The sequence below is a fragment of the Carassius gibelio genome, chromosome B21 (genome assembly GCF_023724105.1).
Source record: "Carassius gibelio isolate Cgi1373 ecotype wild population from Czech Republic chromosome B21, carGib1.2-hapl.c, whole genome shotgun sequence".
Lineage (NCBI taxonomy): Eukaryota > Metazoa > Chordata > Actinopteri > Cypriniformes > Cyprinidae > Carassius > Carassius gibelio.
This window is the reverse complement of record NC_068416.1, coordinates 25,661,796-25,674,456: the sequence shown is the minus strand read 5'-3', so window position 1 is coordinate 25,674,456 and position 12,661 is coordinate 25,661,796. Positions and strand designations below refer to the sequence as shown.

At 35.2% G+C, this 12,661-nt stretch overlaps 1 protein-coding gene across 5 annotated transcripts in view; it reads left to right on the top strand.

The window, feature by feature from the left end:
- The window catches only part of LOC127985854 (rap guanine nucleotide exchange factor 1-like), a 60,319-nt gene that overhangs the window by 19,140 nt on the left and 28,518 nt on the right, over nt 1–12,661 (top strand). For 2 of the 5 annotated variants that reach the window (XM_052588038.1, XM_052588040.1), the window contains 15 exons: nt 7–127; nt 515–698; nt 780–1,232; nt 3,506–3,711; nt 4,870–5,040; nt 7,221–7,367; nt 7,844–7,930; nt 8,009–8,094; nt 8,183–8,279; nt 9,371–9,446; nt 9,567–9,655; nt 9,739–9,827; nt 10,973–11,158; nt 11,229–11,313; nt 11,438–11,532. In XM_052588038.1, coding sequence (XP_052443998.1) covers nt 7–127; nt 515–698; nt 780–1,232; nt 3,506–3,711; nt 4,870–5,040; nt 7,221–7,367; nt 7,844–7,930; nt 8,009–8,094; nt 8,183–8,279; nt 9,371–9,446; nt 9,567–9,655; nt 9,739–9,827; nt 10,973–11,158; nt 11,229–11,313; nt 11,438–11,532 — 2,172 coding nt within the window. Of the gene's footprint in view, nt 1–6; nt 128–511; nt 699–779; nt 1,233–3,505; nt 3,712–4,869; nt 5,041–7,220; nt 7,368–7,843; nt 7,931–8,008; nt 8,095–8,182; nt 8,280–9,370; nt 9,447–9,566; nt 9,656–9,738; nt 9,828–10,972; nt 11,159–11,228; nt 11,314–11,437; nt 11,533–12,661 lie in introns of all 5 variants that reach the window. The other 3 variants (XM_052588037.1, XM_052588039.1, XM_052588041.1) reach the window with 2 other exon arrangements.

Genomic DNA, 12,661 nt, shown 5'->3' with positions numbered 1-12,661 from the left:
CTGTAGCCCGCCCGCTCTGCCTCCCAAGAAGCGACAGTCGGCCGCCTCCCCCACACGTGTTGCTGTGGTAGCGCCGATGAGTCGAGTCCCATGTGGTCCCAACCTGCCTCCTGGAGCTCTGAGACAGGTACATCACCTGAGCACGACCCTTGACCTCTCTGAGATGGCACTGTGCTTTTTTATTTCAATTTTCCTTTACATTAATTCTATTTAACCATTTGCACTATTGCTATTTAGTTTGATTTGCACTGCTTTAGAAATCCAAATGTGCAGTTTTTGTCATGCCAGTGAAGCTCATTAAACTAAAAACAGAGAGAGCACAAAACTTCATAGAGACATGCAAAATTCAAAACCACGTATAATAAGAAAATCACATTCAAAACTTCATTGAAAAATCACATATAATAGTTTTGCATGTCATTACAGTGTGCATTCAGAGAATTCTTTTAAAACAATGGATGTGTCATAACCTAGAGCAACGATGTTTTGGTAACGTGATCTGTGTTTAAAGCAGCAGGAGTTTGACGTGGATCTCCTCCAGAGGCGTTTCTCCGGTGGGAGCCAGTCATATGACGGAGATTCGCCTCGTCTTTCTCCCTGCAACAGTATGGGAAAACTCAGTAAGTCCGTCGAGCAGCTCTCATCTCTGGAGCGAGACAGTGGCCAGTGCTCGCGCAACACTAGCTGTGAAACACTAGGTATGCAAACTCTATTACAAATAAAAGTTGAAGGTTTTTGAACCCTTACCAGTATATGATCCTCTCTTTCTTTGTCTTTAGAGGGATACGATCCAGATTATGACTTCCTGCATCAGGATCTATCCGATTCCGAGCCTTTACCGTTTCCGACAGGCACTGGTAGCAGTCTGAGCCCTCTCCCAGAATGCCACGGGGAGTCTCCGTCGTTAAGCCCCGCCCATGTCCCCGCCCACCCACGTTTCAGCGCTCCCGTCACCAATCAGGCTTCCCCGGAGTACTGGACTCCGCCCCCCACACCTGGACCGACCAATAGCGTGCTTCCTCCCGCCCTCCCACAGAAGCAGCGGCGGTCTGCGCCGATTATATCGGCGTACCCTCTTTACGAGCGCCTCCCATCGCACTACGAGAACCTGTCAGAAGAGGAGCAGGCCACTCCGCCGTTCCCGCTGCTGCCGCAGGTCAACGGAGACGACCTCTCACACTGCACGGACACTGACAGTCCTCCGCCGCTGCCAGAGAAGAAGGGCAAACAGAGTAAGATTGTTTTTTAAGTGGGTCTCTTGAAATACCATCCAGAAACATGTGTGGGTATATATATATATATATATATTAGTGCTGTCAAAATTAGCGCGTTAACGCATTCGATTAATTTGAAATATTTAACGCGTTAAAAAAAAATAACGCAATTAACGCGGTTGCAGTTTTTTTTATTTCCAGTTGTGGCCTATGTGTGTTCAACGTGCAAAGAAATATGGATAAGACCAAGGAAGGACTTTTAGACGGAAAGTTTCAGTATAAAACTCTGCCGGATTACTCTTCAGTCTGCCACAAGAAACATTACTCTTTATTTAGTCTGCCACAAGAAACAGCAACATTAAAATCATGAACTCAAATGTCATTGTTTAAAAAAAAACAAAAAAACAATGACTGTAACAGTGCGTAAATCAGACCTTTCTGTAACGCTAACGTTAATAAGCTTAAACGAAAATAACTAAATAATTGTGTAGCGGAGTATTTTTTGTACACAGTGCCGCGAACTGTCAATCACTCCTGTGCGCGTGCATCACTGTCCTCCTCGCAGCTGCAGCAACTTGCGCTCTCTCTCTTCCTCAAGCTTTAAAACAAAAAGGGGACAAAAAGATCATATTGTCTTTGTGCATAGGCTATAGATTAATTACATAAATGAATATCTAAATTTGTGCCTTGCCGTCTACGGTATTCGTTTAGAACTTAGAAAAAAGATGCTGCAGCCAATGAACAGCCAGCGGGGGCTGCAGGACGACTCAACCTCCGCAGACAGTTTTTAATGTTTATCAGACAATAAATACTCAAGATTTTGCTTTAGTATAACTCACAACGAGTTTCACACACCTTCTCCGGCCACATTGAGTTGTTGACACTTAACAGTGGGAAAAGCGACACATGCGCTATTCACTTGTATAACTTAAGGGTGAATGGGTAATGTAGTTTCTGCTCTGGGTGGGATGAATTAGGAAGCTTGCATTGTGAAGGGCGCTCTGAAAATCGGCAGTGCAGGTAAAAGATTAAAACCTCTATTAAAACAGATGTCCAAATGAGCGTACCGGTACGCTACAAGCACGTTCTGGGCGCATGGAGAGGTGGCGGTACGCTCAAGAGCTATATTTGGAAGTGGTGGTACTGAGTATGGGTGCATACCGGCCCACTTAAAGCACTGGCAATGACTTTGGAATTTTTTTGCAGTCCACTTAGAATTCAACATGGAAATCATTTTTGTTTTTTATTGGCATTGATTGTTTTGAAATTCAAATGGTACTTACATGCCTGTGTTTTTATTTCTGTAATAAATATGGCTTTCAAGCCAACAGTTAATTTGGAGGATATTGATGGTTTATTGCAGGTATGTTGTTTACAAGAGAAAATCTGTGTTACAAGTTAAACAAAAATTCCAATAAACAATCATATTTTGAATTTAAATAGCTTCTTTGTCTTGAGTTTACATGAATTATTTACATTTTACATTTACATATCCAAAAAGTTTCAGTCTTTTAATTGCGATTAATCGCGATTAATTTTAAAAAATTGTGCGATTAATTAGTTAATTTTTTTTAATCAATTGACAGCACTAATATATATATATGTGATGCTATCTGGGTAAACCTGTTGAAAGTCACGCTGGGACATTTTCAGGAAATTCTAAAAAATTTTTGTCAAAATGAGGGTTTCATTCAATTATTATTCTATAACAAATTGTCTATCATCTCTGAAAATATATTGGCAAAATTCTCTTATTGGTCAGAGACGGCTCATCTTGATACAGTAAGAAGAACTGTCCTCTTCAGGACCTCTTAATTTTAGTCTGTTTGTGTAATGATGCAGTATAGCGCTCCTGACAGACAGCAGTCGTTAAGTGAAAGTGAAACCCGTCTCACTTTAAACCCGTTTTACATAACGTAGACATAACTTTTGTTACATTCAAGCTATGGACAAAATGAAAACCGTTTTGGAAAGGGCTTGATATGGGGCTTTCATATGGTAAAACCTAAGAAAATAAACTATTTCACCATGTGTTGGGTTTTCCTAGATCACATCACATATATGTATTAACACACACACGTGTGCACACATACATATGTACTTAGTATTATTCATTGTCTGTCTTTAAATGTAAATGATACTTAAAACAATCTAGCATTGTTTAACTGTTTATCCTAATAGTTCTTTATTACATAAATGTTGTATTTAATGTTTTTATTAATAAAAAAATGTTTTAGAAATAGAAATCTAGAAAACAGCTCTTTTTCAAGCGTGTAACTCTTTTTCTGTAGTCCTCCAGTACATGCAGTTTGTGGAGGATTACTCTGAACCGCAGCCGTCCGTCTTCTACCAGATGCCTCAGAACGAGAGTATTTACGAGCAGCGGAGGAACAAGCGCTTTCAGGAGGTTTACGGCGTCAACGATTCCTACAGCAGCTCCGACTCCGTCCACGAAGCCGTCCCTCCGCCAGCGCTGCCTCCCAAACAGAGACAGCTGGTGAGTTCTGGTCATGTGCATGCGTCTTATCAGTGAGCTGCAGCAGGTCAGAGGTCAAACTGAACTTCTTTAGCTAGGCAACACGTGATGGTTTTGGTGGCCACGTCAGGGTCACTGGAAAGTCAACTGGAAAATACGGATTAACTGTGTTTTTTTTTTGCTTTTTGTTAAATAGATACAGATTAGATTGGGTTCCAAAGCAGGAACTCACATGCTGTGGGATATTTGTGTCACAGCAGCATCTTTCTCTTATTTTCACCTTGCCTTATAATTTCTTTGCTGCTGCAAACTTATAAACTATCTATAAAATATTTTTTAAATCTATAAAAATAATTACACACACATATATATATATATATATATATATATATATATATATATATATATATATATATAATTAAAGTCATAAATACATTTATAATAAATCTAAATATAATAAAAATTTAATAAAAAAATATTTTTTTTATAAATGTGTGTGTGTGTGTGTGCGTATGTATGTATGCATGTATGTATATATATATATATATGTATATATATATATATATGTATATATATATATATATATATATATATATATATATATATATATATATGTATATATATATATATATATATATATATATATATATGTATATATATATATATATATATATACATATATATATATATACACACACACACACACACACACACACACACACATATATATATATATATATATATATATATATATATATATATATATATATATAATATATATGTATATATTTTACATTATTAATTAAATACTTTTTAAAATTCATATATATAGAAAATATTGTAGTTAATAGTTTTCTTCTCTTCTGGTGCTCTTTTCTTTTCTTCCAGTTTCTTTTTTAAAGGTAACATGGAAATCCAAATTGACCCTTTTTACTTTCTTACTAAATAAATTCAAGTTATTACATCCGTGAAAGATATATCTAATATAATTTAAGCATAAAATACAAATTAAATGTAAATACATAATTACATGACATATTAATAATGGTATACATAAAAAATAAATTTCATGTTGCCTTTAAATCATTTTCTACTTTTTAACTCACTTTGCCTTTCTTTCTTTTTAACCTGATTTCATTTTTCCTTTTCTCTCTCTCTTCTTTCTCTCTTGCGCTCTAGGCCTCCTACACTTCTCCTCCTCCTCCTCCTCCTCCTTCGTCCTCCTCTTCCTCTTTTTCAATTCCCCCTCCTCCTGCTGGGCTTCTGGAGGAGGCGGAGCCTGCTCTTGGTCTCAGCCTATCAGTGTCTAACTCCTTCCTCAGTGGCCACGCCTCTTTGACCACACCTGTGGTGAGTGTTGAGGAGTCAGGATGTGAACAATTCCTAAAGATTTTATCCTCCCTCTTCAGATATGTACAAAATATTTTAATAATTAGTCATAATTTGAACATTTTTAACAGTTAAAGTGTCATTCTTGAGCAGAATACATTTCTGTGCTATTAAATTCATTCTTATTAAGAGAATGTTTTTTGGTAAGTTGTAGGTTTGCTTGTATTTCATCTGTTTTGAGTGTGTTCTGCTCATTTTGTGTGGGGTGTGTGTTTTTTTTTTCCACACGTCTCTCTGGGCTGGTTATTAAACCATTGTTCAGATGTGACTTACGGAGTCCACTTTGCCCTTTTTTTGGGGGGGGGGGGGGGTGAGGTGGAACAAGAACTGAAGCTGAATTAAAGTTTATGTCTAAAAGCTTATCTAATATTCATTTATCTATTTATCTGGGTTTAAAGTTTAAGTCCAGAGCTTATCAAAATGCTGTTTAATCTTCATGTAGCATTAAAACTGAGTTTTGGGTCTGTGCTGATGGATGCCCTGCATTTATGATGATGTACTGACTAACTTTCAGTTGCTTGTTTTTTGAGGCTTTTGCTCATTGCATCAGAAGTGGTTGTATTCAAAATGTAGATTTTTGGCATAAATTTTGGTTTTGTATACGAGGTGAATTATTTAACAGTATCTTGTTGTCTCTAGAGTTGTTTTTTTAAGTTGTATTATTTATTGAAATCATGCAGAATGCGTCATTGTTTATATGAAGGAAAAATAGAGAGATTTTATCAGAGATTTTCCGCAGTGCGTCTAAGCTCTTCCCACATGAGTCTATCTAAGCTGAATGAAGAAGAGATATTCTGTCTAGAATTTCAGATTTTATTCTTGATAGCATCACCTGGAAAAACACACTAATGTATGTCATGTCCTGACTAGTAATGCATGACGTGTAATGTTTCCAGCATTTAATGATTTTTCTGGCCTTACAAAAAAAAAAAAACATAAATATAGTTGTATGTAAAATGTATTTATTATATAAACTTTTTATAGTTTTTATAAAATGACTTTCTTATATTTATTATAAAAACTGCTACACTGTAAATGGACTGCGGAGAATCTTTTATTATTAGGAGTGTTGTTTTGGTTTGCTACAACTATAAAAAAAAAAGTTTGTTATTTGAAATAAGTCTAAAATCAAATCAAAATTAAATATTTGATTCATTTATTTCAGTTAGTGGCAAAGGCAGTATTTCTTAATTTCATTAAAGTACTTACATTTAAAATAAATATAATTATTAATTAAAGGTACATAACTATATTTAAAAATGTAATTATTTGAAAAATATATATATATATTTAATAGCACCTAAAATAATTTACAACTTGAAATTAAAATGAAAACTGAAAATATAAAAATAAAAGCTAACTCCTGATATAAATAAAAACTATAATAGTATACTATATAACATAACACTGGTTATTATTGATGGTTATCACGAGGTGCTATTTGGAATTATTTTCCCTGGTGATGACTTTTAGGGACTAGTTTGTCATGCTAACGGAATCTGGGAATTGTCCCGGAATGTTCTGTGCTCTTGACCCCTGACCTTAGAGGTCAGAGCAGAAGCAGTATGATGTTTATGTGAGCGTGTGTGTGTGTGTTTGCCTAAGGAAAGAGTTCAACATTTTGGTGAGTAAGTGACCTCTTTCTGTGTGTGTGTGAAAGATTGTGAGGAACCATATGGATGTTTTTTCTCTTTCTATCTCTCTTCCTCACTCCCTTTTCTGAGTCTCTGTGGAACGCTTACATTCCTGAATGTCACAGACAGAATAGAATGGGGGATGCTCTTCCCGATCTCTCGGGGAAACATGTTGGACCATGTTTGCTGTGTGTGTGTGTGATGGGATGATCTGGAATGTTGTTGGTGATCCGGGCGAGTCCCTGCAGGTGCTGTAATCCCTCTGAGCAACATCCGGAAGTTCAGCCAGGATTTGACTTGTCCAGTGTTGTGTTGTGTTGTGTGATGGAGGTTTTTTTCTTTTTTTACTTATAACTCTGTGTCCTAGTATTTTACACAAAATCAGCATATTTCCCTCTCCGTTCTCCAATCTTTTTCTTCCCTTTCAGATATTTTCCATATACTTCCTCTGATTCCATCTTTCCTCTCCCATTTCTTCTCTTTTTCTTCTGTCTCGACCGATCGCAGAGTTCTGACCTGGTTGGTTTGACCAGTGCCGGCAGAGCTCTAGACGGTGGGGGTGTCTCTAACGGGTCCTTGACCAGCTCTCCGGTCTCTCTGGCCGTCTGTCCTCCGTCTGAGTCTTCTCTTTCTGATTCACTTCTTACCTCTGCGGTAAACACACCCTCAAAAACTCACACACATGTTATGGACTTATGAATTAATCAAATCATAATCACCACCTAACTTTATGTATTGCATTTCTAGAATTAAAGATAAAGCATGAATGACTTTTCCCCCACAAAAGATATTTTCAAAAGGAGTGAAAAACACACGCATGCATAATTACCTTTAACTTTATCTCTAATTTTCCTGAAAATACAATGTGGACCTTCAGATTAAGTGAAGGTCTTTGTGAATGTGAATTTACATTAATGTACACGAGCGCCATCTAGTGCTCAATAGACACTGCGTCATATCATTTGTTTTCAGAGTGAATAAAAGAGACATCTGTAATTTGATGGTAATTCGAATGGTATTTAGCACAGAATTCCCATTCTTAGTGTATGTCATGAGTAACTTTCCCATGGTCAGTATTTGCTGGCTGTCTGACCGATCTGTGGCGGTTGTCTCTGTTGTTTTTGCTCTAGAGTGAAAGTGTTGATGAAGGCGGTGAGGGAGAGTATGTGAACCTTTACTCCTCCACACAGGCTAATGGAGAAAACACACACCGCGCTGTAAGTATGCGTGTCATGGTGTTAAGCTGTGTGTGCATGTGTTTGGAGTGCAATTATACATTTGTCTGAATTCTTCAGGACCCCTCATCATGTGAAGATGAGCTTCAGGACCACACCCCTCACATACCCACCTCCAACAGCAAAGAAGCCTTGTCTAAGGACAGGTTTGTGCTCCAGTCTTTGTACGTGTGTGTGTTTGCCGTCATATGGACAGGTCTGAGATTTGTAAATATTGTTTTCTCTCGCTCACAGGCCGAAGGAACCCAGTCATGGTCAGATCAATGATGTTGATGAACTGTCCCTCATTGATCATAATGAGATTATGAACCGTATCGCACTCAAAGCAGAGGTAATAATACTGTTTAAACCGCTCAAACCAAAAGCCAGGATGAACACCATCATGATAAACCTGGGAATATTAGCATTGATTTGATTGGTTATTTGTATTTATTTTTCCATGCTTTTGTTTATGCATTTATGCATGAATTTATTTGTCCACTCTTGCCTGGATTTATGCATTTATTTATTTATGCATTGGTGCATGGTTTTATTTTATCCATTTCTAAATGCATTTATGTAGTTTAAGCATTTATTTATCCATTTATGCATGGATTTATTTGTGTATTTATGCATGGATTTTATCATGCATTTTTTTGTTTTATGCATTTATTTATTTATCAATTTATGCATCATTTAAATATGGCTATTTTTAAATGTGTTACACCGTGCATGTATTTCGTTCATATTTTAAAATTTCCACTTTGAGAAAAGTTTGAAAATTCTTAAAATCTTAAGTCATATAAATGTTATAATAATAAAAAAATTTATGCAAAGATATAAACTATTTCATCATAAAGAAATTATTCTTATGCGAGGGCAACAGTTCATGGAGATTCATTGGTTAAACAAAAATTGTTTAGAACTGAATTAGTGCTTACTTTACAGATGACAAAACTGTAGAGAGGCACAGATAGTATGTAAATTGACAATCAGATTAGCATAATTATGTATGTGATGTACAATCAGCCAATCAGAACTGCAAAATAAAATCACTTTAGGATTAATTCCGCATGCCATGTTCATTTTTCTGCTTATTAAATGTCTTATCAATCTAAATCAAAAGATTGACAAAAAATATTACATTTGAGTTAAAAATATGCTCTGTTACTGGAATCACATAGGAATTAAGCTAACAGAGTTATGTTGGAAATCTGTTGCATGTGTGTATTTGATGTTTTGTGTTTTTTGACAAGGTCAGAGCTTTTGCCTGTTTCCTCCAGTGTTTAGAGAGTAATTCTGTAGTGGTTGATGCAAATCTAAAACACACACACACACACACACACACACACACACACACACACAGAGACGTCAGCTGGTGCAGTGCTGCGATGGGCAGCCGGACTTCAGTTGGCTGCAGTAATATTTCTCTCTCTCTGATAGAATGATGATGGTCCTGATGTGAGAGCCGGCTCTGGTGATATACTGTTAGTTCACGCTACAGAAACAGACCGCAAAGGTAATTCACATGCTTTCTGTTTTAATCAGCCTTTAGAGTGTCTGTAGGCTGGTTGATTCCTGCAGTGTTTGTGTGATGTGTGTATCTTGAGTGCATAGTAATCACATCTGTCTGTTGTAGATTTGGTGCTTTACTGCGAGGCTTTTCTCACCACCTACAGAACCTTCATATCGCCCGAAGACCTGATTAAAAAACTACACTACAGATATCCTTTCTGCTGGGGCGTTGATCTGTGTCTGTTTGTAGCAGTCAGTTTGCATGGTGTGTGTTTTCTTAACTCCGCGGCACATATACTCGCTTCTGTCACAGTCCGGACACCTTTAGGAAGCGTGTCAGTAAAAACACCTTCTTTGTGCTGGTGAGAGTCGTGGATGAACTCTGGTGAGTCAATGCATGTGGTTTCTGTTTACGTAGATACTACTAACAAAAGGCCGGATAACAAGTTAAAGAAAAAAATAGTTTTCAGTTTATTTTTGCAGTAAATGCAATATTTGATCTGCCAGAAACACAATACGAGACTTAATCACGAATATCAACGTCTTAAACAATTTCATGGTGATTTGTTTAATTGTTTAAACATTTCTTATCATCATTAGTAAATTTTGATCAATTTAATGTGATCTGTCTGAATATATATTTTTTTATTATTATGAATAAATTATTATTCATGCATAATAATTTAACAAATATATTCAGAAAGATCACATTAAATTGATCAAAATTGACTAATAATAATAAGAAATGTTTCTTCCAACTAATCAGTTCATTCAGAAAATATAGATCCAAAAATATTGGATTAAATTATTAACTGATTAATTTAAATATTGTTCCTATTTGTTTTGTCTGTTATGTGTGTATATATATAAAATTTTCTATTTAACATGGACATCACAGTTACATTCGACAAACCATATGCACTTGTTTAAGTGTTTTAGCACGCATGCTAATTTTCAACACCAGTCCACAGGAGATTTTTCTGAGAAAACAAAAGAAAAAAATATATATATATATAATACTTTCATTTTGAATAGCTGTATTTTATGTAACATTTAACAATTTGTTTAATGTTTTTGAAAGAAGTCTCTTCTGCTCACTTAGGCTGCATTTATTTGATCAAAAAATACAGTAAAAACTGTAACACTGTGAAAAATTTATACAATTTAAAATAACTGTTTTCTTTGTGAATATATTGTAAAATGTAATTTATTTCTGTGATGCACCGCTGTATTTTCAGCATCATTTCTCCAGTCTTCAGTGTCACATGATCTTCAGAAATCATTCTGATATACTGATTTGCTGCAAAACAAACATTTGTCATCATTATCAATGTTGAAACAGTTGTGCTGCAAAATATTGAATACAAAAGTTCAAAAGAAGTAGAAATCTTTTGCAAAATTTCAAATCTCTACTCCCACTTTTGATCAAATAAATGAATTAGTCTGAATAAAAATGTTACTAACCTTAATCTTTTGAGCAGCAGTGTGTGTGTGAGATTGATCGCCCTCTCTGTGTGGTGTGTGTGTCAGTCTGGTGGAGCTGACCGAGGACATCCTGAGGCAGTTGATGGATCTGGTCTTCCGGCTGGTCTGTAACGGAGAGCTGAGTCTGGCGAGGGTCCTGCGAAAGAACATCCTCGATAAAGTGGAACAGAAGAGGCTCCTGCGACACATGCACATGCTCAAACCTCTCGCCGCGCGGGGCGTCTCTGCCAGGTAAAGGTCAAAGTTCAGGGGTCATCGGGACGGCTCTCATCGGTGTGTTTAATCGTCTCTTTCTCCACAGGCCCGGCACGCTGCATGATTTCCGCAGTCATGAGGTCGCTGATCAGCTGACGTTGCTGGACGCAGAACTGTTTTACAAGATTGAGGTAACACACGCGCACACACACACACACACACACACACAGACACTGTTTTACCTGATATAGATTTGTGAGATCTGTGAGTATAAAAAGTAACACCTGTTGTTCTCACCGTCATCTCTGTCTTCAGATTCCTGAGGTGCTGCTTTGGGCGAAGGAACAGAATGAAGAGAAAAGTCCAAATCTGACCCAGTTTACAGAGCACTTTAACAACATGAGCTACTGGTACATGTTTACTGATAATCTGCTATGCCTTCAAAATGATGCATGTTCTCTATATATGCATATTGCACACAAAAATATCTTAAAACAGCATGCTTGTATGTGATTGGCTGGATTTACGCTCAGTTTTCCAGCAGACAAAGTTGTTCAAGTACCCTGGCTTATACAAGGACTGCTTCTGAGGGTCTGGAATTGTGTAAATTAATTTTGAACTCACAATTTTAGTTGCAGTTTCTCTAAAACTTAATATAGATGTGTAGGGCCTTATGAAATCCATTTTATAGCAATTTTTCTTTCAAAATTCGGGAAAATAATTTACTGAAATCCATTTTAAACTATAAATATTATTTATAAAAAAGCATTTTTAATTAATTGAAATCATTAAACTGATACAATTTAAAAGCAGTTTATTAAAGGTTTAACAAAAATTTTTTTTTGAGCCCTATTAAAATCTTTTTTTCAAAATTTCAAAAAAAAATGTTAAGGTACATTTTTAATGGGTTAAGGGTTTAATTATATGTTAATAAAAAAAAATAAAAAATACATGTCTAATCAATTTAATTCATAAAACAATTTAATAATTTATATAAATATTGTGTTATATATATGTTATATATATATATATATAAATATATATATAACATATAATGTTATATATATATATATATATATATATATATATATATATATATATATATATATATATATATATATATATATATATATATATATATATATATATATAAAGAAAAAAAGAAAGAAAAAAAAAGTAAAAAATTTAATATGGCCCTTTGAAGTTTTATTTTTTATTGTTATTATTTTTTCCGCCAGAAATTCTGTGTTGGCTGTTGTAATGTTTCTTTATTTTAAATTTAATGAAAATTTATGTTTAAAATTATGGTGTTCAAATTAATGCTTCAAACATTAAATAAAATTGATATTTTTTTAATGTAATCAAATTAAAATGTAACAATTACTTTTATTTTTAACAGAGAAGTGATGCAAAACAAAGGTTTGTTGTTCAAATTAAAACATGAAAGACAATATTTCAATATTTCGCAAAAAAATGTAAATATTATTTACCATGAAAAGTATGATCTACTGTACAATAGCAATATTTGTCACAATTTCT